This window comes from Syngnathus leptorhynchus, chromosome 8, assembly GCF_054491065.1.
Source record: "Syngnathus leptorhynchus isolate UIUO chromosome 8, UIUO_Slep, whole genome shotgun sequence".
Classification (NCBI taxonomy): domain Eukaryota; kingdom Metazoa; phylum Chordata; class Actinopteri; order Syngnathiformes; family Syngnathidae; genus Syngnathus; species Syngnathus leptorhynchus.
In genome coordinates this window covers 1,601,333-1,625,756 of record NC_141202.1, presented here as the reverse complement: position 1 = coordinate 1,625,756, position 24,424 = coordinate 1,601,333, and the positions used below count along the sequence as shown (strand labels likewise).

The following is a 24,424-nucleotide window of genomic DNA, read 5'->3' as shown; positions in this document are numbered from 1 at the left end:
TATAATATTACTCATCAACTCCCCAAAAATATTGACACATATTTATTTGATATTTACATCAATTTATAATGTTCAAGTGTAACAAAATAGTTAGTTGAAAAAAAAAGGTGCCATTTTGCTGTTGCACAACTTTATTGACACAAGTTATCTGGTCAAGAACTGTCACTCTTTCCTCGCTCATTCCTTTTCTTTTTCTTCTTCTTGCTGCTGTGGTGGTGTCTGTCCTCTGGGGAGCGTGAATCTCTGTCCACATGCAGACAATTAAGATGAATAGAAGAACAAGTGCCATTCTGACATGATGCTAATGTCAGGAAAACACAAGTTTACCTCTTCCTTTTTTTCTTCTTGCTTTCTCTCTCGCGACTCCTCTCGCGGCTACGGTGGCGTCTGCTACGCGATCTGCGGGACTCTGAGGACAGAGAACGCCTTTTGTCCGTCCGACGCCTGCCGGACACAAATAAACATCAAATGAGCAAGTGAACCTTCACTTTTAGGGTAAAAACAAAGGTAAATAGAACCTTTGGGATTTTCCTTCTCTGGCCTCATCCGCCTCGTGTTCTTTTCCCTTGTCCTCCTCTTCATGCTCTTCCTTCCACTGTCTGGCGAGCTCGTCCGAGTGGACCTGGATGACTTCTCTGATAACCTGTGAGACGATACGATTGCTATAGCCTCATAAAAAACAACTTCCAACTTGAGGGGCGGGGGGGTCTCGAACCTCCGTGTAGGACTTTTTGGTGATGTGGACGTTCTTGGCTCGGTAGGACTGCCGTCGCCTCTTGTAGTCTCGCATCTCCGCCATCAGCTCCAAATGCGTCTTTGGTTCGTTCTGTTCTTCAGCTGACACAAACGCAGAAGTTTTGCCAAGAACTTGACTTACGACATATCCAGAGGTGTCAAAAGTACACACCCTTAAATAATCGACTAAAACACAGTCACAAAGTATTTACTTACCCTTCTTCAGCTTTGACACCAGATCTACGTAAAGTTCCTCGTTGCCTGAGGCGGCGACGGTCTTCTCTTGGTTGAGGACGGCGATCACGTGGTCGTACAGCGCCAGCCGGTCGGCCACGGTGAGGTCGCACACGGCTCGCTTGTGGTTTTGCGGCACGTCCACGGGCTGGTACGAGTACTGACCTGATACACCGCAAGAGATCAATCGAGCTCACTACAACCGTTTCTTGGCACCAAAGCAATATTTTGACTTCAGCCTTCCAAATGAACCAGGTCGGTCCGTACCTTGCCAGAACACACCCTCCATCTTCATGAGTGGAGCAGCAGCTCTGGCCCGTAGGATCACCTGGTTCTGAAGGGTTTTGTCTGCGCCAAAGACAAATTACATATTACAATGCTAACATCGCTAACACATTCTCCTCGAGGAAGTCGTCACTCACCCATCGAATAGCTCCGGACGCTGGTGTTGACGTAAGATGAGGAAGCGTCGCACATTTCGGCCTGCAAGACGACAATTTTCACACACACACACAACCACAAGTGAAAGATAGTAAAATGGTGTCACCTGCTCGTCAGAAGAGTAGCCCGTCTTTCGGAGGTAACATGAAGCTTTGTGTCTCTCCATGCTGCGAACAGGGACGCGATGGCCGGGATCGTAGGGGCACAGCACCATTGGTTCCTGGATTCAAAGAAAAAGAGAAAAGAATGAGAAAATGAGAACAGAATAGCTTGTTAAGATGAAGTAAATGTCTGAATTTAGAATCCAGTGACCAATGGATATTGGCCTGTTTTATTTTGAAAGTCATTTGAGATTTGAAAAATAAACTTGATGTCTTTGTTGTTGTTTTAGCTGATACTTGTGGTTACCTTATCCGGGTCGTTGTCCGGTGACCAGCCCAATGCGTCGTACAGATCTTGTATCTGTTTCTGGCAATGTTCCGTAAACTCCAACAACTCCTGCAGGTGTTCCATTCGCTCCTGCGGGGTTGTGGTTTCCAAAGAGTCCGACATTTTTGGTGGCTATAGATCTAAAGAGAGAGAAATTCCATCCGAAATCACCGCAGTTTGATTCCTGTTGATACAAATGTCGCCATGTTTCCCAGGGATGACGTCAGAATTTTTTCTTTGTGTGTGTTGCGATCACATGCGGTTGTTCAGCACGCCACCTACAGGGATGTTGATAGATTACAGGTCAGGTGGTCTGTGTGAGCCAATCAGAATGCTACATGGGTGGATGAGCTATTTTGTAATAAATGAAGTCTATTTTTTTCACTTTCTATACAACTTTAACCTGCAAAACTGTTTTATGTTATGTTGTTACTTTTCACCGACATTTTCAACGCCCTTGATGAAATCAAAAGACGGTAGCTTGTGATTGGTGGGCTCTTGTGAGCTAGCCTAACACCGGAAAATAGAAAAAATTACAACAATCTGGTGGGAGGGGCAGAGATTAACCTAACCAGTAACTACTACTCCATTAGTACTTTTCGGATCAACGTTCACATTTGAAATAGTTTTCGAAGAGGTTGAAAATGGCTTATGCGGGATACGGCGCCGCTCCGGGAGGAATGGTAAGGGCGAGGATTCGAGGAAGTTTCGCCGAGAAAAGTGCTTCGGTTTCCGTGCTGTGCAAATCCTGTGAAAAGCAGAAATGGAGCGAGATTCAATAGATTGGCTTGAAAAAGCAACCGGAATTGCACTTAATCGATATCTTACCCGAAATGAATCACCTTAATGGCTCGAAATGTGCCAAAGTCAAGCTTGCCGCTATAAACGTATCCGACTAATGCTTTAAAATGATATATTAAGGTCGTTCTGCAACAATTTACACTAGTTTTAGATGATGTAATCAATGGTTATTGATTATAGATTTGCTTGCAGCAATGCGTCAAATTAATCAATGACATTTGATCTATTTTTTTTTTGTCCTCGACACACCCAATGTACCGTACATGTACTGTAATGGAGAAAAGGTCTGGGGTTTTTTTTCTCATGTATTTATCTTTATGTAATTAACCTGAAATGTGTTTTTATTTCAGTTGGCTTTTTATGTATTAGATGCACTTTTAAGAATAATGCCCAAAATCTTAAGATATAATCATATCCGCAAACATTCTCCATTTTAACAGCACTTTACATACATTCATATCATGTCAAATCTTTCAAATACATTTTTTGCAACTCCGCAGCAGCAGCAGCAGCAGCAGGATCCTCTTTATGGATACTTTTCGGCTGTCGCTGGCCAAGTGAGTAAATTCAATTCAAATTAAACATGAGAGGATATGAGTCAAATGGATCAAAATCATTTTTTTTCTTTCATTCATTCATGTGGTTTGACAGGACGGCCAGATCTCCGCAGATGAGCTGCAACGATGCCTCACTCAGTCCGGCCTCTCTGGCACTTATCAACGTAAGAAATAATCATTAAAAAAAAAAAAATTGTTTGGTATAATGGACAAATGATTTGAATCACGCCCTACACGAAATGAATGGATAAATGATCAAATGTATGTTTTGTTATATTTAACCCAGCCTTCAACATGGACACCTGCAGACTGATGATCAACATGCTGGACGTATCCTTATTGACGTGAAACACTTAAGCTGGAAAATCTGCGGTGAGATCCTTGATTGGCGCGTGTCAGCGAGACATGTCGGGCACCATGGGCTTTAACGAATTCAAAGACCTGTGGCAGGCGCTCAACGCCTGGAAGAATATTTTCATGTCTTTTGACCGCGACCGAAGTGGCATGGTGGAAGGTCAGGAGATGCAGCAGGCCATCAAGTCGCTGGGTATGTGATACACTGACAATGGGAGTGGCTGCAATGCCTTTTGTGGCCAGCAGGGGATTAGTACCCCCCCACATATATCGCTTTGCTTATGTCGCAGGTTACAATCTGAGCCCCAACGGTATGAACATGATAATGAAGCGCTACGGCATCAACGGAAGAATCCCCTTTGACGATTTTGTGAGCTGTTGCGTTCGACTCCGAGGTTTGACCGGTGAGAACGCGAAAATTCTCGGATCGCGTTTGAATCCTTTGAATCGATAATTGCGCGTGTTTATTTTCAGATCACTTCAGACGCCGCGACACAAGTCAAAACGGCTCCGCCAACTTCCAATATGATGATGTAAGTGCGGAAATACAACCGATACGTTTATTTTTCCCTCTCTAACAATAATGGCCATTTTTCTCTCTGTCCAGTTTATCCAGGTGACCATGAGCATGTGAGAAAGGACTCGTGGAAGGGACACCTCTTTATTTTTTCACCCATAGACTCATTTTTTTTTTATTCAGATGTATTTTTGTTTAAACAGCGGAACCTTGAAAGTCCAACAATATTCTATCATTTGGCCAACAAAGAATATCGTGGGGGAAAAAGTTCAATTAATTTACTACAATTTGTTTCCGCCCTTACAAACTTCATTACATTCCCAGAATGACATCTTAACACCAGCAGCATTCACTATTTGCACACACTGCACATTTTACAACCACAATTAAGGCATTGTTTATCGCAAATCATCTTGGGTGTGCTTTGGCGCCCTCTTGTGACATCAAAGGGCACCAATGATGAAGATTTGACATGGAATTTGACTTAAAAGGTTCCACTGTGCAATTAATTTGTGTAACGTACCACTATTTTACTATTATCAATGTATTGACACTCTTTATCAGCCTTCACACTCTTTTAGTTCTTAAATTGTATTGGAAAAAAAAAGGTGCGACTAAACTTGGCGCTTCAAGATGATCCTCAGACAACCGCAGACTTCATGAACTGGAAGAATAAAAATATATTGATATAAAATCAATCAAATATGGAATATTAGAAGTGACTGTGTTAGATTAAAAAGAGGGTTGTTGTTGTTTTTTTAGAAGCGCTGGGAATATTCGATGACTTTGGCTTGTGTACGGAATAAAGTGTCCGGTGACAGTAAACGCACCTGTTTGAAAGAGAAGCTGGCCACTTGGCAGTCGCACGGCAAATTGAGGAGGTGATTTTGGAAACGATCTGTTGGAATATTAATGACATCCCAAATAAATCTGACTGTAATGAAATGGTATTAATTACTAGCCAGTTCTTATATTTCTGCACTAGAGCATTAAAAGATAAATGTTGAAAAAAAAATGGTCTGAATTTGTTACCTTGAAGGATTCGCATCCGTGTGACCAAAGCAATGAAGTCATCATACTCCAGCTTCCCTTGGCTGTTGTACTCCAACCACAGCGTCTTTAAGCTGTCCTTGTCCAACCCGAACCCTGCGAGAAAGATGGAAACAAAATTGGCGTCCCTCAGGGGTCAATCTTGCACCCCTTGCAAATTTGTTCATAAACATTTACAAATAGGAGATATATATATTTTTTTAAATATCCTTTTTTTGACAACATGATAATCAACTGAATCATACTGTCGAAAAATCCTTACCCCGTGCAGTGAGGGCCTCGTTCATGTTGGCTTGAGTAAAAGAAGGCGGTAGCCTTCTTTCGTAGCTGTCCAAGAACTCTCGTCTGGCGGCCGCCACATAGTGGTCTAGCTTGAAGAACTCCACCGCGTCCAGGTCCCTAGATTTGTCTGCCTGAGAAACTCGGCTCAGGAAACTCAACCACGCATCAACACCGACACACACCGGTGAAGGATACGTCTGCCAGTGTCAGCAGCAAACGCGCAGTTCTGACGCTCAGCGCTATTTGGGGGGGGAAATAAATCCCATCATGAGTGTTAGACAAAGACAACTTTCAAGTCCAAAATGTCAACTGACATTTTCCGGCAACCGAATGTCCCGCAGCCTGCAGCCTGGCCGCCACGCCCTCGGCATTCAACATGGCCTGTGATCACAAGAAATTCAAAACCGGTGTCCTAATCATTTTCACCTTTTAGCCCGTGAGCGTATTGTTCGACGTTTTTGTGTTTACCTCTGACTTCTCGTCATCCTGCAAACGACAGAAGACAATCATAACATCAATATTATGGATATCAAATTCAACTTTGGATGATGAATGATCAATATTATTCGCTGAAATTACACGACACAATCGCAATAGGGCTAACGTTTGGTTAGCCTAGCTATGGCGTTTCTTGCTATGTGTTAGCATTAAGTTGAGCTACTCGTATACATACGGTGACGCAGTCATCCTGTGGGAAGGCTTCGCAACGCAGCTCTTGAGGCCAGGAGACGCCGTAGCGGCCCAAGCACGCTTGGCAGCTATCACGGGCCTTCTGGCAGAAGCTCCGGCACGGACGGCGGATCTGTCCCAAGGAACACTGCGGAGCGTAGGCGGCGCACAGGAAGGGGCGGATGTTGGCCGAGCAGCTGGTTTGCACGATGGAGTGGAAGAAGGACATCTTGGACGCGGCGTCGCGCTGGGTGGCGTGACCTAGCTGGTTAGGGGTCATGGTCTGGTTGTAGGACAGGCCTTGGCACATGGGGATGGTGAGGGGCTCGCAGAGGCCGCCGCCCTCGCCCACGCCAAACTGAAAAGTACAGACATCATCCAGAAGATGGCTAGCTACTTATTCGATCATTTCGTTTACGTACGTGCTGGCATGACGCCGTGGTGAAAGCGTCGCACTTAAGCGACTCGGGCCAGAAGAAGCCAAACTCCCTGAGCAGCGGCTCGCAACTGGAGCGGACCAGCTCGCAAATGGTCCTGCAGGGCAAGCGGGCTTTTCCCGCCGAGCACTCGGGGGTCAGGACGGAACACAGGAAGGTTTTGAGGTGGGGCGAGCACGCCAGGTTGACCAGGTTGGAGTAAGCGTTGACCTGTACGCCGACTTCTTGTTGCGTCTTGTGGCCGAGGATGTTGGGCATGACCGTTTGTGTGTACGGGAGATCTTTGCAAAGGGGCTCCGTGATGCTCTCGCAAGTTCCTAATGTCGTCGTCTCAGACTGGGGAGCCTGCGTGGGGAGAATCGCTTTATTAGGAACACGTCTACGAGTATTGTCGCATGCTCTGTGTTGCGTTAAGCTAGCGGGCTTGTTTTGAAACCATATCTGGCCTAACTAGCTTAAAGCTAGCATAAATGTGAAACACCATAGACGAGCTAATGGAAACTAGCATCGATGTGAAATCTTTAGACAACAATGCTATAAATTCTCTCAGACATGCTTCTCCTTACCGGATCACAGGAATATGTGGAAAAATCGTCACAATTCAGACGTGGCGGCCATTGGAAGCCAAACATGCTCATCAGGGGCTCGCATCCGGCGCGAGCCTGCTCGCACTGAGTTTTGCACGGAGATAGACGAGTTCCCGCCTTGCACTCTGGAACGTAGACGGAGCACAGGAAAGGCTTGAGCTGTGGCGAGCACTGTGCCTGCACCATCGGGGCGAACTGGGACACCTCCATTCCCGCATCGCCCTGGTTGGTGTGGTCTAAAATGTTTGGCATGATGGTCTGGCTGTATTTGAGGTCTTTGCATAGTGGAATGGTGATGGTCTGGCACGTTGTTGCCGAATCAGTGGAGGATGACAACTGTTGAGCCTGAAAGCACGCAAACATCATTTGGATGGATGGCCCGGGCGGAAATACGTCATGCCCTAAATTGAACAGGAAGTCGGCCATTTTGATGGTTGACCACTGACCTGAACACAATTGTATTCGGGCAAAGCGTCGCACTGAAGCTTGCTGGGCCAGGTCAGGCGTTTGGCTTTGAGGGCGGAGTCACACTCTCGCTTCACCTTGTGACACACGGCCTTACACGGTTTGACCCGGGCGTCGTCTTCCGAGCATTCCGGGAAGGCCACGCGACACAAGAGCACGGCTACGTCGGGCGAGCAGGCCGTCTCCACCATCTGACGAAGCTGCTGCACGTTGAAGCCCTGAACTCCGGCTGGGTAGCGGCTGGTCGCGTAACCCACGTTCTGGCAGAAGGAAGCGGTCAGGGGTCGGCAGCCGGGGCGTTCGTCCCTGCCGCCGAACGTCCGGTGAAGGGTCGGCAGAAGAACCAACGTTGCCAGGAACAGACGCAACATGGTTCGTGGTCTCTGAGGGTCCAGCTCGGGAATGCAAAATCTACTCAAATGCTGTTGGTGGACTTCAACCTGTTTGCAACATCTGCTTAGCATCATGTGCCTGTGTTTGTATTGGGGGGGGGGGGGGGTCAGGGGGGTCCAATAAACTCAAAACAACACATTACTGTACACACAACGTGCAAAATAGTGAAGCATTTTGAGTTTGATGATCTGCCTAGCAACAGTTTGACCATGGAAAAACAAAATAGACGATAATGACGTTTTATGAAAAAAAATCACAGACATGTCTGTGTGATTTATTTTAATACATTGCGTTTAAAAAAAAAAACGTTATGTTATTTAAAAACCTCCAAAAAGCGAGGCGAAAATCATCTTAGCTTGAAGTTCACATACTGTACAATCCTTTTATTCGGGAATCTTCCGAGCCACCAGCACAAAATTCCTCGGAGAAAACTTTGGGTGGAAAAGAGGAATCAGCTGACTGCGCACCCCTGCGCAGACGATACGATGAGTCGGAACGTAAATACCCGCGGACCCGTTTAGGCGGCGTTGGCGGCTCACCGTTCTCCTGCAGGTAGATGATGCGGTCCAGCAGCACCAGTGTCTCCACGACGGGAGCCAGCAGCAGCGCCAGGCTGAAGACCACCACCACCCGGCCCTGCTGTGCCAGCATAGCCTCCAAGCGGTCCTGGTCCAAAGGCAGGGATGGAGGCAGACCCACCCGGGCCAGACCCAAGCGGGCATACCTAAAGCACAAACATCACGGACGTTTTTAACCTTCCGTTTTTTTTTGATGACGTACGCAGAAATGGAGTTGACTTACTCGTTGAAAGTCAACAAATGGGCTTTCTTCACCGTCTGTATTCCCGCCCTGCGTAGATCCGGCCTGCTGTCTGTGATGAAGACCTCCAAGGCGGCGCGGTAGCAATGCGTCCTCAATAGCGGGCTCTCCTCGCGCAGCCTCTCCACGTAGTCTTCCATGGCGTGACAAGCCGCCTCTCGCGCCTTGTAGGGCAGCTGGTGTCCCGGCAGCCCCCTCACGTGCCTGCTCATCGGGTAGCCAAAGTCACGGGGGTCCGGAGGTGAAGTATCGGGGGGTCCGGGAACGCCCGGAGGGAAGGGCTGCTCTTTGGTGGTGAGCTTCATGTAGCAGCATGCCACGGAGGTGATGGCGAGAACGTGAGGACATTTGACGAAATGGCGGAGGAGGGTGGGGCTGAGGTCCCCGCACGCATGCAGACCAGTGAGGACCAGGTTTTCCCAGACGTCCCCCTCGAGGACTGCCGCCTCAGGGCACCGGAGTCTTTTGTTATGAGGTGAAAATGGACCTTCGCCGACAGCGTGGCCTGCGCCCAGCTGCTGCATGAAGGCCTCCCAGGAGGCCTTGGGGTCCACCCAACCCGTCACATGACGAGGACACTCCTCCGATGATGGAGGATCAGAGGAACATTTCTGCAGCATTTAAAATGTTAGTTATGTTATTTGATGAAAAGTCGATATTCTTATTACTCATGTGTGATATGGTAGAATTAAAATAATAAATCTATTTTTTAAATTTAATTGAAAAAAGATTGAATTAACAAAATGTCTATATTTTTGTAACATTAAATCAGAACAATTATTATCGTCATTTTAATTGACATTTAATTTGAAATCAATGTCCAATAAAATTAGTAATACATAATACTGTGAATATCAAATTAAGTTTGAATTGAAATGACCTGTTTTTTCCGCCTCTCCTTGTCCAAGGCGCACAGTAGCTGTTCATCAAACTTGGTTGCCATGGCAACCAGCGTAGGGTCAGCCTCGATGGCCGTTACTGACAAGCCAAGCCCGAATGATAGAAAGCGAGTCAGGTGACCCTGCGGCCAGAGAGATGTTTGATTTAATGGCAGGATTTTGTTGGTTTTATACATTTCATTCACATCGTACTACCTGTCCAGAACCAACGTCTACAACGCGGTTGCACGCCGTCCACTCACAAAGTTGCTTCACCAACTAAAAGCAATTCAAATCATACAAATGTATTTTGTGTTTTTTTTATTTTTAAACACATTGAACAAATATTCTTGCGTACCATGCCCAGCTCACGGATCTCGTGTTGCTTCTTTGGCTTGACGTGCTTGCGGAAGGCATGTGCCAGCAGCGAGCTCTGGTTCAGGTTCTCCTGAAACTCTTTGGGTTTGACTGGACCATCGGCGCAGGTTCGTGACCGCCGGGAACTTCTGGGAAAGGCCAGGGAGTGAGCAGTGGTGCGGAAAGCCAAGAGGGACAGTGGCCACACGTGTGAATATCTGAAAAAGCCATGTATTCATAAATATCTATTCTGTTATTTACACAATATATGTGTGTGTGTACCTCCTGTGTGCATGTCCAGCATCCAGCAGAAGCTCTGCTATCTGAGGATAGGACAGATTCTGCAGAACAGACTGCCAGCTGATTGGCAACTTGTGCCACAAATCTTCAGTGAAGAACTCCTTCAATTAAAAACAAAGCCAATTTGAGAGAAATACTTCATGTATTCAGATAAAAGTTACTTACAATAATGTATGACTCTGACAGGTATCTGTATTGTGATAGAAAGGAAATGATTCTTTTGGCTAGTTCTTTCTGCTCCTCCGCAGAAAAACTAAGATTTGAAGTTTCCCACATTTTGTCTTCTTCTTGCATCATTTAACATGCGAGTCCGAAGCTAGCGCGATGCTAACTACCCAAGAGCCATTCTCGGAGGTAAACGTGAGTTAAAAAGGTTAGTACATGAACTCACGAGTTTCATATATTATTCGCATACATTTCAGGAATGTTTTAGTTCAGTTTAAGCGGTTATTGTAATGATAATTACGCGGAATTGGTATGATTTTAGTGGTAGTCGGCAAGCTAACTCTGCAAAACAATGGGGCGTTCACTGTCTTTCGTTAACTTTAAGATATTAGCATTTCAAAGCAAAGGGAAACTCAAATCCAATACAAACAGAACACATACTACAACTCTACATTTATACTATGTTATTACAATGTATTAAAATAACAATTGCTGTGCGTCCAACGCATACTTATATTTATATGAAGTTATTGAACATGCAAAGTTCTTTTTCTACCTGAACGCACCATGACCCGGAAGTAGATGTTTGTTGTTTGTTCAAAACACCAGGTCCACAATGTGTTACAGGTCTGTTTTGTCTTCTTTCTTAAATCGTTTCAAGGAACATAGTCGAAGTTGTATTTATGTTAGAACAAGTCAAGACGTCGTCCATTTTTTGTTTGTGTCATATGCAACCATTAATCATCCGTAATTGTGGTTAGTACGACCGTTATAGCATTAGCTAGCATTGGCATGGTGCTAGTTGACGTCAGAACCTCAAGTAAATAAATAAAGGCCTTTTTAACAGTAGTTGTAAAGGATAATCATTCGGTGCTTTTCCAATATAAAAGTAGCAAAATGATAAGAAACGCCTCTATTCACTTCATCATAGTTCCTTTGATAAAGTATGAATATTGAATCATTCAATGTATTATTAAGGGGGAAATGGCACCACGGACTGTTTAATGTATTTTTTTTCTCTCATTTTTTTTGTCACAGCTCATATCCTCTAAACTGCTGGAAGTGATCTGACCCAAATAGCTACTAAGAGGTCATCCCAAAATGTGTGCTTGTGTGGGAACATCGGGAACTAAGACGACAAGCAAGATGCGTGTGAACAACATCCAACAAAACAATGTGGCACAACCCAACAAAAAGAAATCAAAACATAAAAGAAAGCAAAGAGAGCAAAGCATCACGTCAACTCAGCTTCCCTCCTGTCATTCCGCCACACCAAACCAGCTTTTAACTCCTGCTGCAGGGAGCTCCAACGAGCCTTCATCTCCCCCACACCAGCAGCTTATTTTGAACGTGATAAACACCAAAACATCAAAACAATACTCGAAACCAATCCCAGTCGCCAGCAAATACCTCGCCATGGACTGCGAGATGGTGGGCACGGGTCCCAAGGGAAGCGTCAGCCACTTGGGACGTTGCAGCATCGTCTCCTACGAGGGTGACGTGGTGTACGACAAGTTCATTAATCCCTCGGTACCCGTCACCGACTACCGCACGCGATGGAGCGGCATCCGGGCCCGGGACCTCAGGAAAGCCACGCCCTTTTGCCAAGCCAGGAAGGAGGTGAGGGAAAGTCTACTTCCTTAATCATTGAATGATGTCTTGATCTTTTTTTTTTTTTCTCAAACAATCTTTGACAGATCCTGAAGCTACTGGCGGGAAAGGTAGTGATCGGCCACGCCGTCCACAACGACTTCCGCGTCCTGCAGTACTCGCACCCGCCCCCCTTGACCCGGGACACGTCCCGCATCCCGCTTCTCAACAAGCGGGCCGGCTTTGAGGAAAAGGGCTGCGCTTCACTCAAGAGACTCACCAAGGCCATCTTTCATCGCGACATCCAGGTTGGAATTTCACGAAACGAATGAAGCAATAATAATAATAAAAACTGATCAGAGCGACCCATCTTTGTGCCTTCAGACAGGACGCGGCGGACACTCGTCGGTAGAAGACGCCCGAGCCACCATGGACCTCTACAAGCTGGTGGAGGACGAGTGGGAGAAGAAGTTGGCGTCGGGTAGTGGTAGTAGCTGATTGGCTCATTCCATAGGCTCCACCCACTTCCTGCTCGAACCGCTAACTCCAATTTGGCTGAAGGTGATCAATAAGTACAGTATAACTTAGTGTGTACTCACTAGGAAAAAAAAAGTACAGATAAATGTGTGACTGAGCACCTATCGATGCTTCTTTTTAAATCACACTGAAATCTATTTTATTTCTATTTCGGGGAAAAAAAAATGTTGAAAAAAATGTTTTAATACTTTTTGGTTTTTATTCATGTTTCTCCACTATAGCAAGTTTTTGTCAGGTAAAAAAAAACAAAAACATTCATGACGACAATTATGATAAAAAAATTGAAAAAAAAATAAATTGAAAAAAAGTGTTTTCTTCTGTGAATGTCCTTACTCGACGTTTTTACAAATTCTTTCTTGAGTGATTTCCTCCATTTTAGGAAAGTAAAGCAGATTAAGCGCTCGCCTGCTGCGTTCAGTGAAATAACTTGATTTAAATATAATATGGATTCATGCTGGGTTAACTTATTGAGAGCTTGAATAATTGCCACATGCAGTGCGTAGCCCAGCATGAGCGGCTAATTCGCTTTTTATTAGCTTTGCGCAGGAATTTGTTCATGTTGCACATTTTTGGCCGTGCAACTCCCCACTCGGACTGATTAAAAGTCACTTTTCACTACCTGCACTTGTTCCAATATTTTTGTTCAACTTTCTTTCATTTGACTACGTACGTGTCCTAATACCACCGTTTTTGCCGTTACTAATAATATTTCCACATTTGAGCTTTCTCCACAATATTTCTGTCCATACTGGCCAAATACTTTTGTCTTGTATACTTTGAAGTATTTTAATCTGATTAGTTCCTGTAAGGCAGCAATTTCCAGGCAGGCAGGGAGGATGTAAAGCTGTGGGTGAGGAGTTTTTTGGGTAATGCCCTCCCAGACCCACCCAGGCCTCGCCCCCCCCCCCCTTCTTTCCTTTATCTCCACTCTCCGGAGCTGTCTGGGTGGACATAACCAACTTCCCTCCCTCCATTTCTTTGACTCTGGAGCTGCGCCTGAGCAAGATGAAGTGAGTAATGCACTTCATTGAGCATTTGATGTGATGACATTAATATTTTGTTACCTAAGATGGATTAAAATACATAGATTTCAATAGTATCGACGAACTATATGTGTATTCATTCATTTTTCTGGAACGATGTCATTGACCTGTCATGTTGAAGGTTAAATTGTCATCAATTTTTTGAAATATTCTTCAATAGATAAAAATATATTGACAGTGATCAAATTTGTTGAAATAGAATGTAGATTAATGTAGGCATTTTTTATTGTATTTACATAAATATATATATAGTAACTTAGTAAATAAGAAAAAAAATATGTTTATCGAGCTTTGTGTCACCTCTCAAAGTGCCTTGGATAATTTTTTTTTTACTTTTTTTTCCATCTTTAATCGCTACTTTTCAAAAAATTGTTGGAAGTTGATTAAATATTACCCAAGGTAACGCATTTTCCCAACATGCTAATGATGTTTGCTAGTTAGCTGGACGGCTCTTGAATTACAACACAATCCCATGACAAAACAAAGGCTGTAAATCTTAACTGTACAATTGAAGTGATATATATTATTTGTTTTTTTATCCTCACATGACAGTTCCTGGCAAAGTGTGATTGGCCTCTTGGCCTCTTGGTTCTCTTTTCTAAAGGGGCTATTCAACCTGCTGCGCCACCATGTTGCCTGGATGCAACCGTTCTTCTGAAACCATTCGCACATTCAAAAAAAGAAAAGAGACATTGTTTTAAAAAGTCACATTTTTATGAATTTTTAGATTTGTCCATTTTATTAGCTTTTTCATAGGGTGCAATGCTGCCACCAAGTGGTCTGGAGCTGCTTGTCCTTGAAAACCAAATCCAGGATCGAGCAGTGCTTTTCACAGAATTCAATCCAGTTGTGAAGGTTTACAAAACAAGCACTAATGAATGTCTTTCTGAGCACAAAAGCACAAAGAACACGCTGAGCTTCTTTCAGAGCAGGAGAATAAACTGAGGGGGTAACTTCTGGGAAAACGGAACGTTTTCAGGGATAACTTAAAAGAACCACAGGGCAGGCAGTAAATGTCGTTTTGTCATTCAATCGCTCGAGTCAACTCTTACGGTTAGCGCCTCTTGAGAATTTTTACGACCAATTAGGATTCGTTGCACACAACCCAACTGCCACAAAAGAACATTTGGGATTTTTCTTTTGTGTGTCCAAATCCAATATTGGCTAACCTTGTAAAAATGAAGAAAAACAATCAAGTGAATCATAAAAATAAAATAATAATAAATAAATACTTGTTTTTGTCTTCAGACAGGTGCGTCCACTGGTCATGTTGACCGCCGTCGCTCTGCTGGTTCTCCCGTTATCCTCCAGCGCCCAGCATCCTCCAGGTAGAATCACAGAATCCGAAACAAATCAATCCACATGATAGACATAACGATTTTCTTCGCAGATGACACAAACCTCCTACATGTGACCATCACGTCTGGTCCAAACGCTACGGCCGAGCTGGGCGCCTCGCTGATATTACCGTGTCTGGTGTCACTGGCCCGTCCGCCACCCGCCCCGGCCACCAACGGCCGGCACGCCGCTCTGGCTCTACCTCGGGTCAGGTGGAGCCTGGTAGGTCACGATAAGGAGACGGAGATCCTGGTGGCTCGTGGCGACGGCGTCCAAGTGAGCGAGGCCTACCGGGGCCGGGCCTCGCTGCCTCGTTACGCCGTCTCCCCCGCCGATCTGACGCTTCGACTGGAGGGGCTGAGGTACGGCGATGCCGGCGAGTATCGCTGCCACGTGCAGCAGGGACCCGACCGAGACCACGATGCCACGCGGGTCCAGGTCAAAGGTAAAATACAAAGGTCAAATCGACAGAACTCCGAATAATCCAGTCAACGTACACTCAGGTTTGGTGTTTCATCGCGGGGACCCGTCGAGAAGCTCGCACGCCTTCACCTTTGAGCAGGCCCGCGAGGCTTGTACGGGGATCGGGGCCCAAATGGCCGAGCCGGAGCAACTGCTGGCGGCGTACCACAGCGGCTACGAGCACTGCCGAGCGGGTTGGCTCTCGGACCGCTCGGTTAGGTGAGGATGAGATGAATCCACCAGAATTTACATTAGAAACGATCATTGCATGATTTGAAATCACTTTCAAATCAGTTTCAAACAAACCCCCATTTGAAAGCAGTTCCTCTCGTCAGATATGCGGTTCAGAAGCCGAGAGAGGACTGCTTGGGTGTCATGGAAGGACTTCCAGGAGTGAGGACCTTTGGAACGTTAGAGCCCCAACAGCTCTTTGATGTCTACTGCTACGTGGGCCACGTTGCAGGTATTAGATTTCATCTGATATAAAAATAAGTTGCCATGACAAACATTTCCACAAATCCATATCTACCAGGTGAGGTGTTCCACGCTTCGGCCCCCCGCGGTTTTACCTTCGGCCAGGCCGAGGCGTATTGCCAGAGCGAAGGGGCGGAGCTAGCCACCCTCGCCCAACTGTACTCAGCCCAGCACCAGGGACTGAATCACTGCGGCTCAGGGTGGCTAAAGGGCGGCAGGGTGCATCACACCGTAGTGACCTCCGGAGGGCGCTGTGGGGAAGCGGCAGGAAACATGACGGAGTTCCCCGAAGCTCACAGCCACCATGACGTCTACTGCTTCAGAAGTATTAAAAAAAAGCTTCTCAAGTCTTTTCAGTTACTGGCTAGTACGTATAATGTTCCTCTGATGTCTTCTCTCCAGGTGACTTCACTCCATCTCCGCTATCTACTCTCACCGCTGCGTCAGAGGACGTCAGCCAGCTTCTCTCCACAGCAGATACAGCCACCGGTAGTGAGGTTCAAACTGTCCACCCTGTCACCCAAAACCTACTAAAGACCGAATCGTGGACTTCGGATGATCCTGAGCCTGAAAGTCACACAGCATCTTCCGCCAACTTGATGATCTTCAATACAAAGACAACATCTGGACCCGAGGACATCACCAGCCACTCTGAGGAACACAAGAGCACTTTTCCCACACGCGCTGGTACCGTGGATTCATCTCACAGTACAGAAGCAAGCTCCTACTCCACTGTCTCACCCACTTTTGACCACAACAAAACAGTTGAAGATCATGCAGATTCTGGAGAGGAAAAGACCCACCCCTCGGTTACTATGGAAACCAACTCAATCACCTCCTCAGAGCCACCTTTGCATTCAAGTAAGTCATTCTCTTGCACTTATGGAGCAAAATATTGCTTCAATAAAGTGCCTACAGTTGAACATTTGTGGGGGTTTTTTGACAGGTGAGGAGCTTTCTGGTGTGGCATCCATCACGCCAGAGTCACACAAGATCCTGCCAGCTGGGGTCATGACAGTCTCTGCGACCCCTTCCACCAGGACCTCATCCTCTGGAATCCAATCCAGCTCCCCTCCGGTGTTGCTTACCTTCATCTCAGACAGTACCACACACCAAGAAGCAGTCCAGAAGATCACACCGGAAGATGGAGACAACGCTAGAACACAAACCTCCGCCAAAGAAAGTCCAGAAGTAAAACCAGAATGGCGATCAAACCTGAGGGACTCACCAGATCACACAACTGATCCTGGAACACCTCCATCAACATCTACTTCCTCCACACATCAGTCTGGATTCCACATGTTGTCCAGCACTCCACTTCCTGTTGCATGGAAAGAAGCCACTAGCATCACCAGCAAACCAAAGGGAGGACAAGAGAAGACCAACCCTCAAAAATGTTCCGGGTGTCTCCTTGAAGACCAAACCAAGGAGAACGTAACCGACCCGATTGTAGACCGAGAAGAACCCACGGCCATGGCTGAAAGACAGGACGTCATCCTAGGTAAAATAAAAACAATAACCGCCATCCCAGTTCAGATGGATCTTTGACGTCTATAGTCGTCAGCGGTAGTGAACGAGTTAGCCCTCGATACAAACAAATGACGTAAACGGGGTGTTCTCCTCAGACCTATGCGGGGAGAGCCCATGTTTGAACGGCGGCACATGCGTAGACGGCGAGACGCCCAAATGCCTCTGCCTGCCCGGGTACAACGGCGCCTCCTGCCAGTCAGGTCAGGAATTACACCCTCACTTGAATTTAAACGTCTCCTCAAGCATATTATTTGTCACTCTCCAGATGCGGAGGCTTGCGAGGCCGGCTGGGAGAAGTTCCAAAGCTTCTGCTATCGTCATGTGACAGCACGGCAGAGCTGGGAGGGAGCAGAACAACACTGCCGGAGCGTCGGTGGACATCTTATGTCCATCATGTCCCCTGAGGAGCAACAGCACATCAATGGTAAAGAGAAGGTCTTCCGCCATATCTACGCTTTGCAACTTTGTTTTGGAAGTGTTGTTGAGGAGACACAACATGAGGGGGGCGCTTGGTGTTTGGTCTGGAAAGGAAGCTCAGATTATATCTGATGTTCTTCTGCCACCATGGACAATTTTTTTGTTTCTCATCCGGATTTTCTTCACGTTAGACAAATATCGAGAGTACCAGTGGATCGGATTGAACGACAAGACCATCGAGGGAGATTTTCGTTGGTCCGACGGAAACCTTCTGGTGAGGATGTTGTTGTTTTTTTGTCTTTGAGGATCTCCAGTAAGTAAAAGGGGATTTTTTTTTTTTCTGCTTCAGATTTATGACAACTGGCACAGAGGGCAGCCGGACAGTTACTTCCTGTCCGGCGAGGATTGCGTCGCCATGGTTTGGCACGATGGAGGACGCTGGAGCGACGTGCCTTGCAACTACCATCTTTCCTTCACTTGCAAGAAAGGCCTCTGTGAGTTCGTGCACTTGACTTTTTTAAAGCTTATTTACAATCAGGTAAACATTTTTAGAATCAAATAAACAAAAACAAAATATTATTTAATGTGTAATTGTAGCTCTTTATTTTCCATTAAAAAAAATTAAAAATCTATTTATTTTACTTTTATTTTTTCTTACATCTACATCACATTAACCCATTTAATTGAATAATTAAAGGCAAATTAAAAAAAAATTAAAACCAGGAGTTGAATGAATAAATGAAAAAATAAATAAACAAATCAATAAAAAACGAAATATTAAATGTGGAATTATAACTGTTTATTTTCAATTAAAAAAATAAAAATGTGTATTTTACTTTAATTTTTTCTTACATCTACATCACATAAACCATTTAATGGAATAATTAAATAAAATTAAAAGCATCTTATATCTTGACTGCTTGTATGTATATGTTGTTGTCTGCCAGCATCCTGCGGCAAGCCTCCGGCAGTTCCCAACGCCACGCCGTTCGGTAAGACGCGGACCCACTACGAGACCTTCGCCAAGGTACGCTACCGCTGCCACGCCGGCTACGTCCAGAAACTGAACCCCATCATCAGCTGCTTGCCCGGCGGCCGCTGGGAGGAGCCCTTGATCTTGTGCATGCCAGGTAAGCAAAAAAATGGAAAGACGTCAAATGGACATTTCCTTTTTGAACGATATAAACGTCTTCACGTGCAGACCTCCGACTCAATTCGACTGCTCGCCCCCATCCCGATGCGGTGGAGGAGGTCACCGTCCACACACAAAGCAGCACCCCGCTCCAGACACATTGAGAAAATCACTCTCCAAAACATCTTCAGCACAGAAACTAACCTTAGGCTCCACCCCCCCCCCCCCAAAAAAAACCCGCTGTAATCCAAATAATACAGCCAAACAAGCAATTTTAGCGTCGCTTTGATGAATGGTGTTTGTATTTTTTTGATTTCCATAAAGTGATGTATTTTATTAAAGCAAACACGGCGGGGCACTTGGACTTCACTTCTTATTATTTCCGATATTTAGTCTGTTTTTATTTTATAACAGAAAAAATGGAAGAGCAAAATCTTTGAGCTGGATTTTTTTTTTAAATTTATTTATTTTATGGGCAGATTTTCAAGATCATTCATATACAAATACATTCAAATAATACATCATAAAATGCAATCTTTTTTTATTTACAATTGTTTAATGAATAAATTAAATGAATAAAAATGCACTAATACATTTTAATGAAAATTTTGCAGCTTAAATATTACAGCACTCCTAATCATTTAAATACTTGGAGGCTTTGCTATTTACAATATATATTTTTTAATGTACAGATCAATTTGAATTAACCAGTATTAGGCACAAAATTTTTTTTCGATATAAATGCTAACTGTCCGACTACCTATAGCAATAAGCTCCATAGAGATGCGACGTCTTATCGGGGAAGCCAAAAGAGCGTACCCCGGGTTCGGGGACGCCCCCGCATCGTGTCCTGGGAGTACCGATGGGGAAGCGCACGCTGCCGTCTCGCAGCCAGCCGCCGTGGCATCGGTCGTAGCCTCCAAAGTGCCAGGCTGCGTAGAGCTGGCCCACCAGCGCCAGCTCGGCCCCCCGACGTCCGCATGCTCGCCCGGCCTCTTCCAGGGAAAATGCGCCCGCGATATAGAAGACGGAACCTGTGATGCCACATATAGGAAATTGGGAATTATTTCAAAGAAATGTATTTCATTTCAATTTAAAATGTATTTATTTGACCATCATTTTTAAAAAGATTTTTGGCAGCAAAAAGTCTGAGAATTCATTTGAAATGCATTTTCCAAGAAAAGTATTTTAATGAGAATTTTTTTTTTCAAAGCATTATTCCCCAAAAATATTAAAAAAATAGATATATATTTTCTAAAAACAACATACTTTAGATTTTTTTTCCCACCCCACAAGCTCACCTGCAGTCAAAGAGGTAAAGCAGAATGCATCAAAGTGGTCTCTGTTCTTATCTTTGGGCGAGTAGCTGCGAATACCCGGTTGAGTTTGTGGCCCGCAGGCGGGGCGGGGGCTGATGATGGGGTAGCGGACGCTTCCGTCCTGGAGCCAACCCGCTTTGCACCAGTCCAAACCTTCCGTCCAGGCTGCACAACAAATGATACCGAACCAAATTCAATCGAATGCAAACAATGTTGCGCAACACCACCGGTACCTCTGTAGAGTTGCTGGTAGGAGGCCAGAATTCCATCCTGCTCCTCGCACGCCGCTTCAGCCTCTCGGAAATTCAATTTATAGCGTCCTTTTTCACTCTGATACGGAAAAACCACTCCTGACCGCAAAAAAACAACTCCTCAATATCCCAACCATGATAAAGGTCCAAATCCGGATGAGGTCTTACCTTCAATCCTGAGCGTGACCTCCACGCTCTCGTCCTCGATGTCGTTGATGAGCTCGCATCGGTACCTTCCGCCGTCTCGCAGTTGCAGTGGGCCCAGCCGCAGCGAGGCGTCCATGTTGTGGGCCCGCCGGAGCGACGCCCTCGGGCCCAGCCCGCCGTGCCGCTTGAAAGCGTGAGCGTTGGAAATCATCACGATGTTCTCCGGGCCCACGTGTCCCGGTTCCAGCTTGGTCCACTTGATCTTGTAGTGGTCGGGCTTGATCTTCAGGATGCACGGCAAGGTGACGTTCTCGCCACGACGCCCGACCACCTCGGCGTAAACGGGCGGATCCAGGAGGTACTTGAGCTTGGACGGGGATCTCGTTTGGGTGGCCGTGTTATTGGCTAGTTAAAGAAAAATGAAAAGTGGTGTTCTTCAAGTGGCGTCATGATACATCTTTGTAGTGTTTACCTGAGAGCAGAGCCACGCTGGCGGTCAGGCAGCTCACCAGAAGAACCAGGGAGGAACTCATGATGATGGAAAATCCACGAGGAGCGCCTTCAAGTCACTTAAGAAGTTTACAATGAGAGATCATGGCGATATCTCACGTGGTGAAGATCTCGGACTCTCCGTGAAGTTGTCACATTGGTTTGGTCCATTTTTTGGTTTGGAAATCCTTGAAATCTCCAAAAGTCTTTGTAGTTCCCGTGCTTGCTTGTTTATTGAAGTGGCGAATGTCAGTTGGCTCTTGCCCTTTCTCTTTCTCTCTCTCTCTCCCCCCTCACGCTGGTCGCGTGGTCAAGCGAGCACCATTGTCATCCTCCAGATGTTTAATGACCTTTGTGGCTCTTGGCTCGTGTTGTGCCAGCCCAAGCAGAAAGCACCAGACCACAGAAAGCTTTTTTGACACCAGAATTCCTTGTCAATTGCGTTTGTATTCCAAACTGGACTTTGGTAAGGATCCTTGGCTGAATAAATAAACATTAGAGCGTGCTAACTTGCAGCCAGCTAGCACTGAAGCTGCCATTCAAGCATCTTTATGGCCGCTCGGTGAGAGAAAGCTGTGTTGGCTCAGTGACACAAGGACCCCCATTGTGATACTTTCATTGTGTGTACACAACACACACACACACACACACTGAGGTGGACACAAGAGGAAATAATAGGAGTCTTTTTTGTATAGCCTAAGCATTGTTCTCTTTATCAATGAACCTCTTTATTGGCCTCCAATTAGTATTCACCCCAAAACATCCTGCTGCACTCTATCTATCTATCTATCTATCTATCTATCTATCTATCTATCTATCTATCTATCTATCTATCTATCTATCTATCTATCTATCTATCTATCTATCTATCTATCTATCTATCTATCTATCTATCTATCTATCTATCTATCTATCTATCTATCTATCTATCTATCTATCTATCTATCTATCTATCTATCTATCTATCTATCTATCTATCTATCTATCCATCCATCCATCCATCCATCCATCCATCCCTCCCTCCCTCCCTCCCTCCCTCCCTCCCTCCCTCCCTCCCCCTCTCTCTCTCTCTCTCTCTCTCTCTCTCTCTCTCTCTCTCTCTCTCTCTCTCTCTCTCTCTATCTATCTATCTATCTGTCTGTCTGTCTGTCTGTCTGTCTGTCTGTCTGTCTGTCTGTCTGTCTGTCTGTCTGTCGCTCTCTCGCTCTCTCGCTCTCTCGCTCTCTCGCTATCTCGCTATCTGGTTAGCTCGCAATCTTGCTATCTGTCTCAGTGTCTGTCCTTCTGCATGTCTGTCTGTCTGTCTGTCTGTCTGTCTTTAATTAATTTCCTGTGTAAAGGTTCCAGTGCATTCTAAATGAAGTGCCTTTGAAACGAAATCAGAACGTCCGGCTATCGTCAACCTTTTGTGAGTGGGCTCCAAGACGGGTTGAGAAACAACCTCAAAGACGTTCAGTTCAACAAGAGGCCGTCGCTCGGGGGGGAGCCAGACCGACTACCGGTCCCGTCCTGCCGGATGGCTCGCTCAAACCACGCGTGACGAGCATCGGGGTTATGAAGCACGTCGACGTATGACGGCCGATAAGTCAAACATTCTTTTTCTTGAGGGACGTTTTGCTGAAAGCAAGCTTGAGGGCGCTCACCTGCCTGTCTGTCTGTCTGTCTGTCTGTCTGTCTGTCACACTTTATTTTTTCTTTCCTGCAGCAACATGCAGATCCTCTGCTTGTCTTGACATACTTGACAAATGCATGAACGCAAAAATACCAGAAGTTACTAAATGGGTCCTTCATTCCACATCTCGACCTTCACATTGAACTGAACTGTTTTGTCTCATGTTCCATTCAAGTCTTGCGTTGTTCTCGTGTTCTTTAACGGAAACATGCCCGGACCTGTATTTATCTTTTTGGATTTTTTTTTTGGTGCCATTGATACCTCAGATGAAGAGATTGTCTCGTCAGTAGCGAGGCCCCGCAGACGGGACGGGACGGGCCGGGCCGGGCCCCCTGCTACTGATGCGCTGATTAGCATTTGCGCTAAACTAGCGGCGGAAACGCTTTAACTTACAAGAACCACATAAAATACGCAGCACGTATGACTTAACATAAATGAATAGGTCGTTAAGAAACTAATTCAATAGAATGTTAGCAATGAAATAATGATCCCGAAAGTAGTAAGGGCAAATACTTTTGGAGTTATCTGCAGGTATGATCAGTCATGTGGTATGCATCATGTGTGTGCGTGTTTGTGCACGGGTGTCAACATCACGAACAGTTTATTCGTCAAATGCCAAACTTGTCACGAGGTAGATTAGCGTTGTTGATTTAGTAAAACATTAAAAATGACATTTTGCTGTACAGTAGTTAAAGGAGTGTGTCTTTTGTCATTATTATATTTTTTTTTTCGGTAGCCTCTGATTGGCTGAACCGGCAGGTTAAATTATTTTTGATAGTTATTTTTTAGGTCTCTCTAAATTAAACGTAGGCCTATTAGAGACATTTTTAAAGCCACGTGTATTTTTTTAGAGAAACATTTTCAACAACTGAAATAATTGTGCACATATGACGATTTAAAAAACGTTTTAAGACCTTTTTTTTTGTTGTACTTTAAATACGTTTTAAAAACAGCCAGCACCAAATTGCTTTATTTTCGACACCTCTGATTGGCTGAAACGGTGAAGGTGTGTGTGATTTGCTCCCTATTTCCAGGTAATAGTTGACATTCCTCCAAATCATAACAACATTCTTGCCTTGGGGGGAGATGAGGAGGCTGATATTGCTTTGAGTGACATCTCTTATCGAACTCCTACTGTTTGGTAGAAAAAAATAAATAATGTATGTAACATGTACTTTGCACTTTTGTACTTTTTCTTATATATCAAATTTAAAACCTTTTTGGTAACACGCATCAATTTAAAGGACCCCCACCCAAAATATATATTTTTAAAAGAATTAAAATTGTGTGTACGCGAGGATTGACTGCTCTTCAATCAAATCAAAACACTTTTAAAATATTTTTTGAATATAATTCAAGACCAACTCAACCAGACATAATCCCAGTCAAATCATGTTTTATGTAACTTTAGAGATAAAAGTAATAGAAGAAGCTTTAAAGTTGAACTTTACCTGGAAGAGATTCAGAGGCGGGGCTAAAGGTGACCCCGCCTTCTTACTAGAGGAGGTGCGTACACTTTAAAAGTCACATGAAAGAAAAGCTCACTCATCTAT

At 45.1% G+C, this 24,424-nt stretch overlaps 7 protein-coding genes across 12 annotated transcripts; 3 read left to right on the top strand and 4 right to left on the bottom strand.

Annotated features, from left to right (window-relative positions):
• Nucleotides 1-44: 44 nt before the first annotated feature.
• Nucleotides 45-2,516, bottom strand: snrnp48 (small nuclear ribonucleoprotein 48 (U11/U12)). The gene is made up of 9 exons (XM_085917491.1): nt 1,819-2,516; nt 1,517-1,630; nt 1,392-1,452; nt 1,237-1,317; nt 952-1,134; nt 716-837; nt 519-643; nt 328-444; nt 45-243 (listed from the first exon to the last, which is right to left on the bottom strand). The coding sequence occupies exons 1-9, from the start codon at nt 1,960-1,962 to the stop codon at nt 153-155; spliced, it is 1,038 nt and encodes a 345-aa protein (XP_085773617.1). The 5' UTR covers nt 1,963-2,516; the 3' UTR covers nt 45-152.
• Nucleotides 2,193-5,077, top strand: sri (sorcin). 4 transcript variants are annotated; one of them, XM_085917496.1, is made up of 8 exons: nt 2,193-2,522; nt 3,147-3,197; nt 3,292-3,361; nt 3,484-3,527; nt 3,597-3,744; nt 3,842-3,955; nt 4,026-4,084; nt 4,159-5,077. In XM_085917496.1, the coding sequence occupies exons 1-8, from the start codon at nt 2,484-2,486 to the stop codon at nt 4,183-4,185; spliced, it is 552 nt and encodes a 183-aa protein (XP_085773622.1). In that variant the 5' UTR covers nt 2,193-2,483; the 3' UTR covers nt 4,186-5,077. The 4 variants fall into 4 exon arrangements, with proteins under 4 accessions (XP_085773622.1, XP_085773620.1, XP_085773619.1 ...); XM_085917494.1 differs by having other exon boundaries at nt 3,141-3,197; XM_085917493.1 differs by having other exon boundaries at nt 3,138-3,197.
• On the bottom strand, nt 4,194-8,028 carry LOC147051658 (uncharacterized). 2 transcript variants are annotated; one of them, XM_085917484.1, is made up of 11 exons: nt 7,540-8,002; nt 7,073-7,438; nt 6,492-6,851; nt 6,074-6,427; nt 5,869-5,886; nt 5,715-5,781; nt 5,596-5,639; nt 5,381-5,531; nt 5,101-5,214; nt 4,899-4,966; nt 4,194-4,732 (listed from the first exon to the last, which is right to left on the bottom strand). In XM_085917484.1, the coding sequence occupies exons 1-11, from the start codon at nt 7,927-7,929 to the stop codon at nt 4,709-4,711; spliced, it is 1,956 nt and encodes a 651-aa protein (XP_085773610.1). In that variant the 5' UTR covers nt 7,930-8,002; the 3' UTR covers nt 4,194-4,708. The 2 variants fall into 2 exon arrangements, with proteins under 2 accessions (XP_085773610.1, XP_085773609.1); XM_085917483.1 differs by having other exon boundaries at nt 4,194-4,966; nt 7,540-8,028.
• A 99-nt stretch (nt 8,029-8,127) lies between these two features.
• Nucleotides 8,128-10,993, bottom strand: mettl25b (methyltransferase like 25B). Of its 2 annotated transcripts, XM_085917490.1 has the most exons (8): nt 10,471-10,958; nt 10,288-10,406; nt 10,007-10,223; nt 9,865-9,927; nt 9,651-9,791; nt 8,753-9,381; nt 8,491-8,675; nt 8,128-8,420 (listed from the first exon to the last, which is right to left on the bottom strand). In XM_085917490.1, exons 1-8 carry the CDS (start codon nt 10,600-10,602, stop codon nt 8,335-8,337), a joined length of 1,572 nt encoding a protein of 523 aa, XP_085773616.1. In that variant the 5' UTR covers nt 10,603-10,958; the 3' UTR covers nt 8,128-8,334. The 2 variants fall into 2 exon arrangements, with proteins under 2 accessions (XP_085773616.1, XP_085773615.1); XM_085917489.1 differs by having other exon boundaries at nt 8,128-8,675; nt 10,471-10,993.
• Nucleotides 10,980-13,427, top strand: isg20l2 (interferon stimulated exonuclease gene 20-like 2). The gene is made up of 4 exons (XM_085917492.1): nt 10,980-11,097; nt 11,509-12,090; nt 12,168-12,368; nt 12,445-13,427. Exons 2-4 carry the CDS (start codon nt 11,572-11,574, stop codon nt 12,556-12,558), a joined length of 834 nt encoding a protein of 277 aa, XP_085773618.1. The 5' UTR covers nt 10,980-11,097; nt 11,509-11,571; the 3' UTR covers nt 12,559-13,427.
• Nucleotides 13,428-13,560: 133 nt separating this feature from the next.
• bcan (brevican) lies at nt 13,561-19,472 on the top strand. Its single transcript, XM_085917497.1, has 14 exons — nt 13,561-13,607; nt 14,889-14,968; nt 15,031-15,423; nt 15,482-15,659; nt 15,776-15,903; nt 15,973-16,239; nt 16,317-16,775; nt 16,861-17,415; nt 17,540-17,644; nt 17,710-17,868; nt 18,053-18,135; nt 18,211-18,355; nt 18,809-18,991; nt 19,063-19,472. The coding sequence occupies exons 1-14, from the start codon at nt 13,603-13,605 to the stop codon at nt 19,155-19,157; spliced, it is 2,835 nt and encodes a 944-aa protein (XP_085773623.1). The 5' UTR covers nt 13,561-13,602; the 3' UTR covers nt 19,158-19,472.
• Nucleotides 19,473-21,625, bottom strand: hapln2 (hyaluronan and proteoglycan link protein 2). Its single transcript, XM_085917498.1, has 5 exons — nt 21,183-21,625; nt 20,732-21,115; nt 20,546-20,662; nt 20,295-20,477; nt 19,473-20,027 (listed from the first exon to the last, which is right to left on the bottom strand). Exons 1-5 carry the CDS (start codon nt 21,241-21,243, stop codon nt 19,750-19,752), a joined length of 1,023 nt encoding a protein of 340 aa, XP_085773624.1. The 5' UTR covers nt 21,244-21,625; the 3' UTR covers nt 19,473-19,749.
• Between the last annotated feature and the right edge of the window lie 2,799 nt (nt 21,626-24,424).

Bases quoted from the DNA above. Each gene is read 5' to 3' on its own strand.
- sri (XM_085917493.1), top strand. From the start codon at position 2,484: ATGGCTTATGCGGGATACGGCGCCGCTCCGGGAGGAATG. The intron at 2,523-3,137 runs GTAAGGGCGAGG...TTTGCAACTCCG, and splicing joins GCGCCGCTCCGGGAGGAATG to CAGCAGCAGCAGCAGCAGCA. The intron at 3,528-3,596 runs GTATCCTTATTG...GGCGCGTGTCAG, and splicing joins TGATGATCAACATGCTGGAC to CGAGACATGTCGGGCACCAT.
- hapln2 (XM_085917498.1), bottom strand. From the start codon at position 21,243: ATGAGTTCCTCCCTGGTTCTTCTGGTGAGCTGCCTGACCGCCAGCGTG. The intron at 20,478-20,545 runs GTACCGGTGGTG...TTTGTTGTGCAG, and splicing joins CTACCAGCAACTCTACAGAG to CCTGGACGGAAGGTTTGGAC. The intron at 20,028-20,294 runs GTGAGCTTGTGG...GTGGCATCACAG, and splicing joins CTTTACCTCTTTGACTGCAG to GTTCCGTCTTCTATATCGCG.
- bcan (XM_085917497.1), top strand. The intron at 16,776-16,860 runs GTAAGTCATTCT...GTTTTTTGACAG, and splicing joins AGAGCCACCTTTGCATTCAA to GTGAGGAGCTTTCTGGTGTG. The intron at 17,416-17,539 runs GTAAAATAAAAA...TGTTCTCCTCAG, and splicing joins AAGACAGGACGTCATCCTAG to ACCTATGCGGGGAGAGCCCA.
- mettl25b (XM_085917489.1), bottom strand. From the start codon at position 10,602: ATGATGCAAGAAGAAGACAAAATGTGGGAAACTTCAAATCTTAGTTTT. The intron at 10,407-10,470 runs GTAAGTAACTTT...TTTTAATTGAAG, and splicing joins TGTCAGAGTCATACATTATT to GAGTTCTTCACTGAAGATTT. The intron at 10,224-10,287 runs GTACACACACAC...TGGCTTTTTCAG, and splicing joins GCTGGACATGCACACAGGAG to ATATTCACACGTGTGGCCAC.
- isg20l2 (XM_085917492.1), top strand. From the start codon at position 11,572: ATGTGTGCTTGTGTGGGAACATCGGGAACTAAGACGACAAGCAAGATG. The intron at 12,091-12,167 runs GTGAGGGAAAGT...AATCTTTGACAG, and splicing joins TTTGCCAAGCCAGGAAGGAG to ATCCTGAAGCTACTGGCGGG. The intron at 12,369-12,444 runs GTTGGAATTTCA...TTGTGCCTTCAG, and splicing joins TCTTTCATCGCGACATCCAG to ACAGGACGCGGCGGACACTC.
- LOC147051658 (XM_085917483.1), bottom strand. From the start codon at position 8,025: ATGATGCTAAGCAGATGTTGCAAACAGGTTGAAGTCCACCAACAGCAT. The intron at 6,428-6,491 runs GTACGTAAACGA...TGTACTTTTCAG, and splicing joins CCACGGCGTCATGCCAGCAC to TTTGGCGTGGGCGAGGGCGG. The intron at 5,640-5,714 runs GTCAGTTGACAT...CCCCCCAAATAG, and splicing joins ACATTCGGTTGCCGGAAAAT to CGCTGAGCGTCAGAACTGCG.
- snrnp48 (XM_085917491.1), bottom strand. From the start codon at position 1,962: ATGTCGGACTCTTTGGAAACCACAACCCCGCAGGAGCGAATGGAACAC. The intron at 644-715 runs GTTCGAGACCCC...ATCGTCTCACAG, and splicing joins CCAAAAAGTCCTACACGGAG to GTTATCAGAGAAGTCATCCA. The intron at 445-518 runs GTTCTATTTACC...TGTGTCCGGCAG, and splicing joins AGAGAAGGAAAATCCCAAAG to GCGTCGGACGGACAAAAGGC.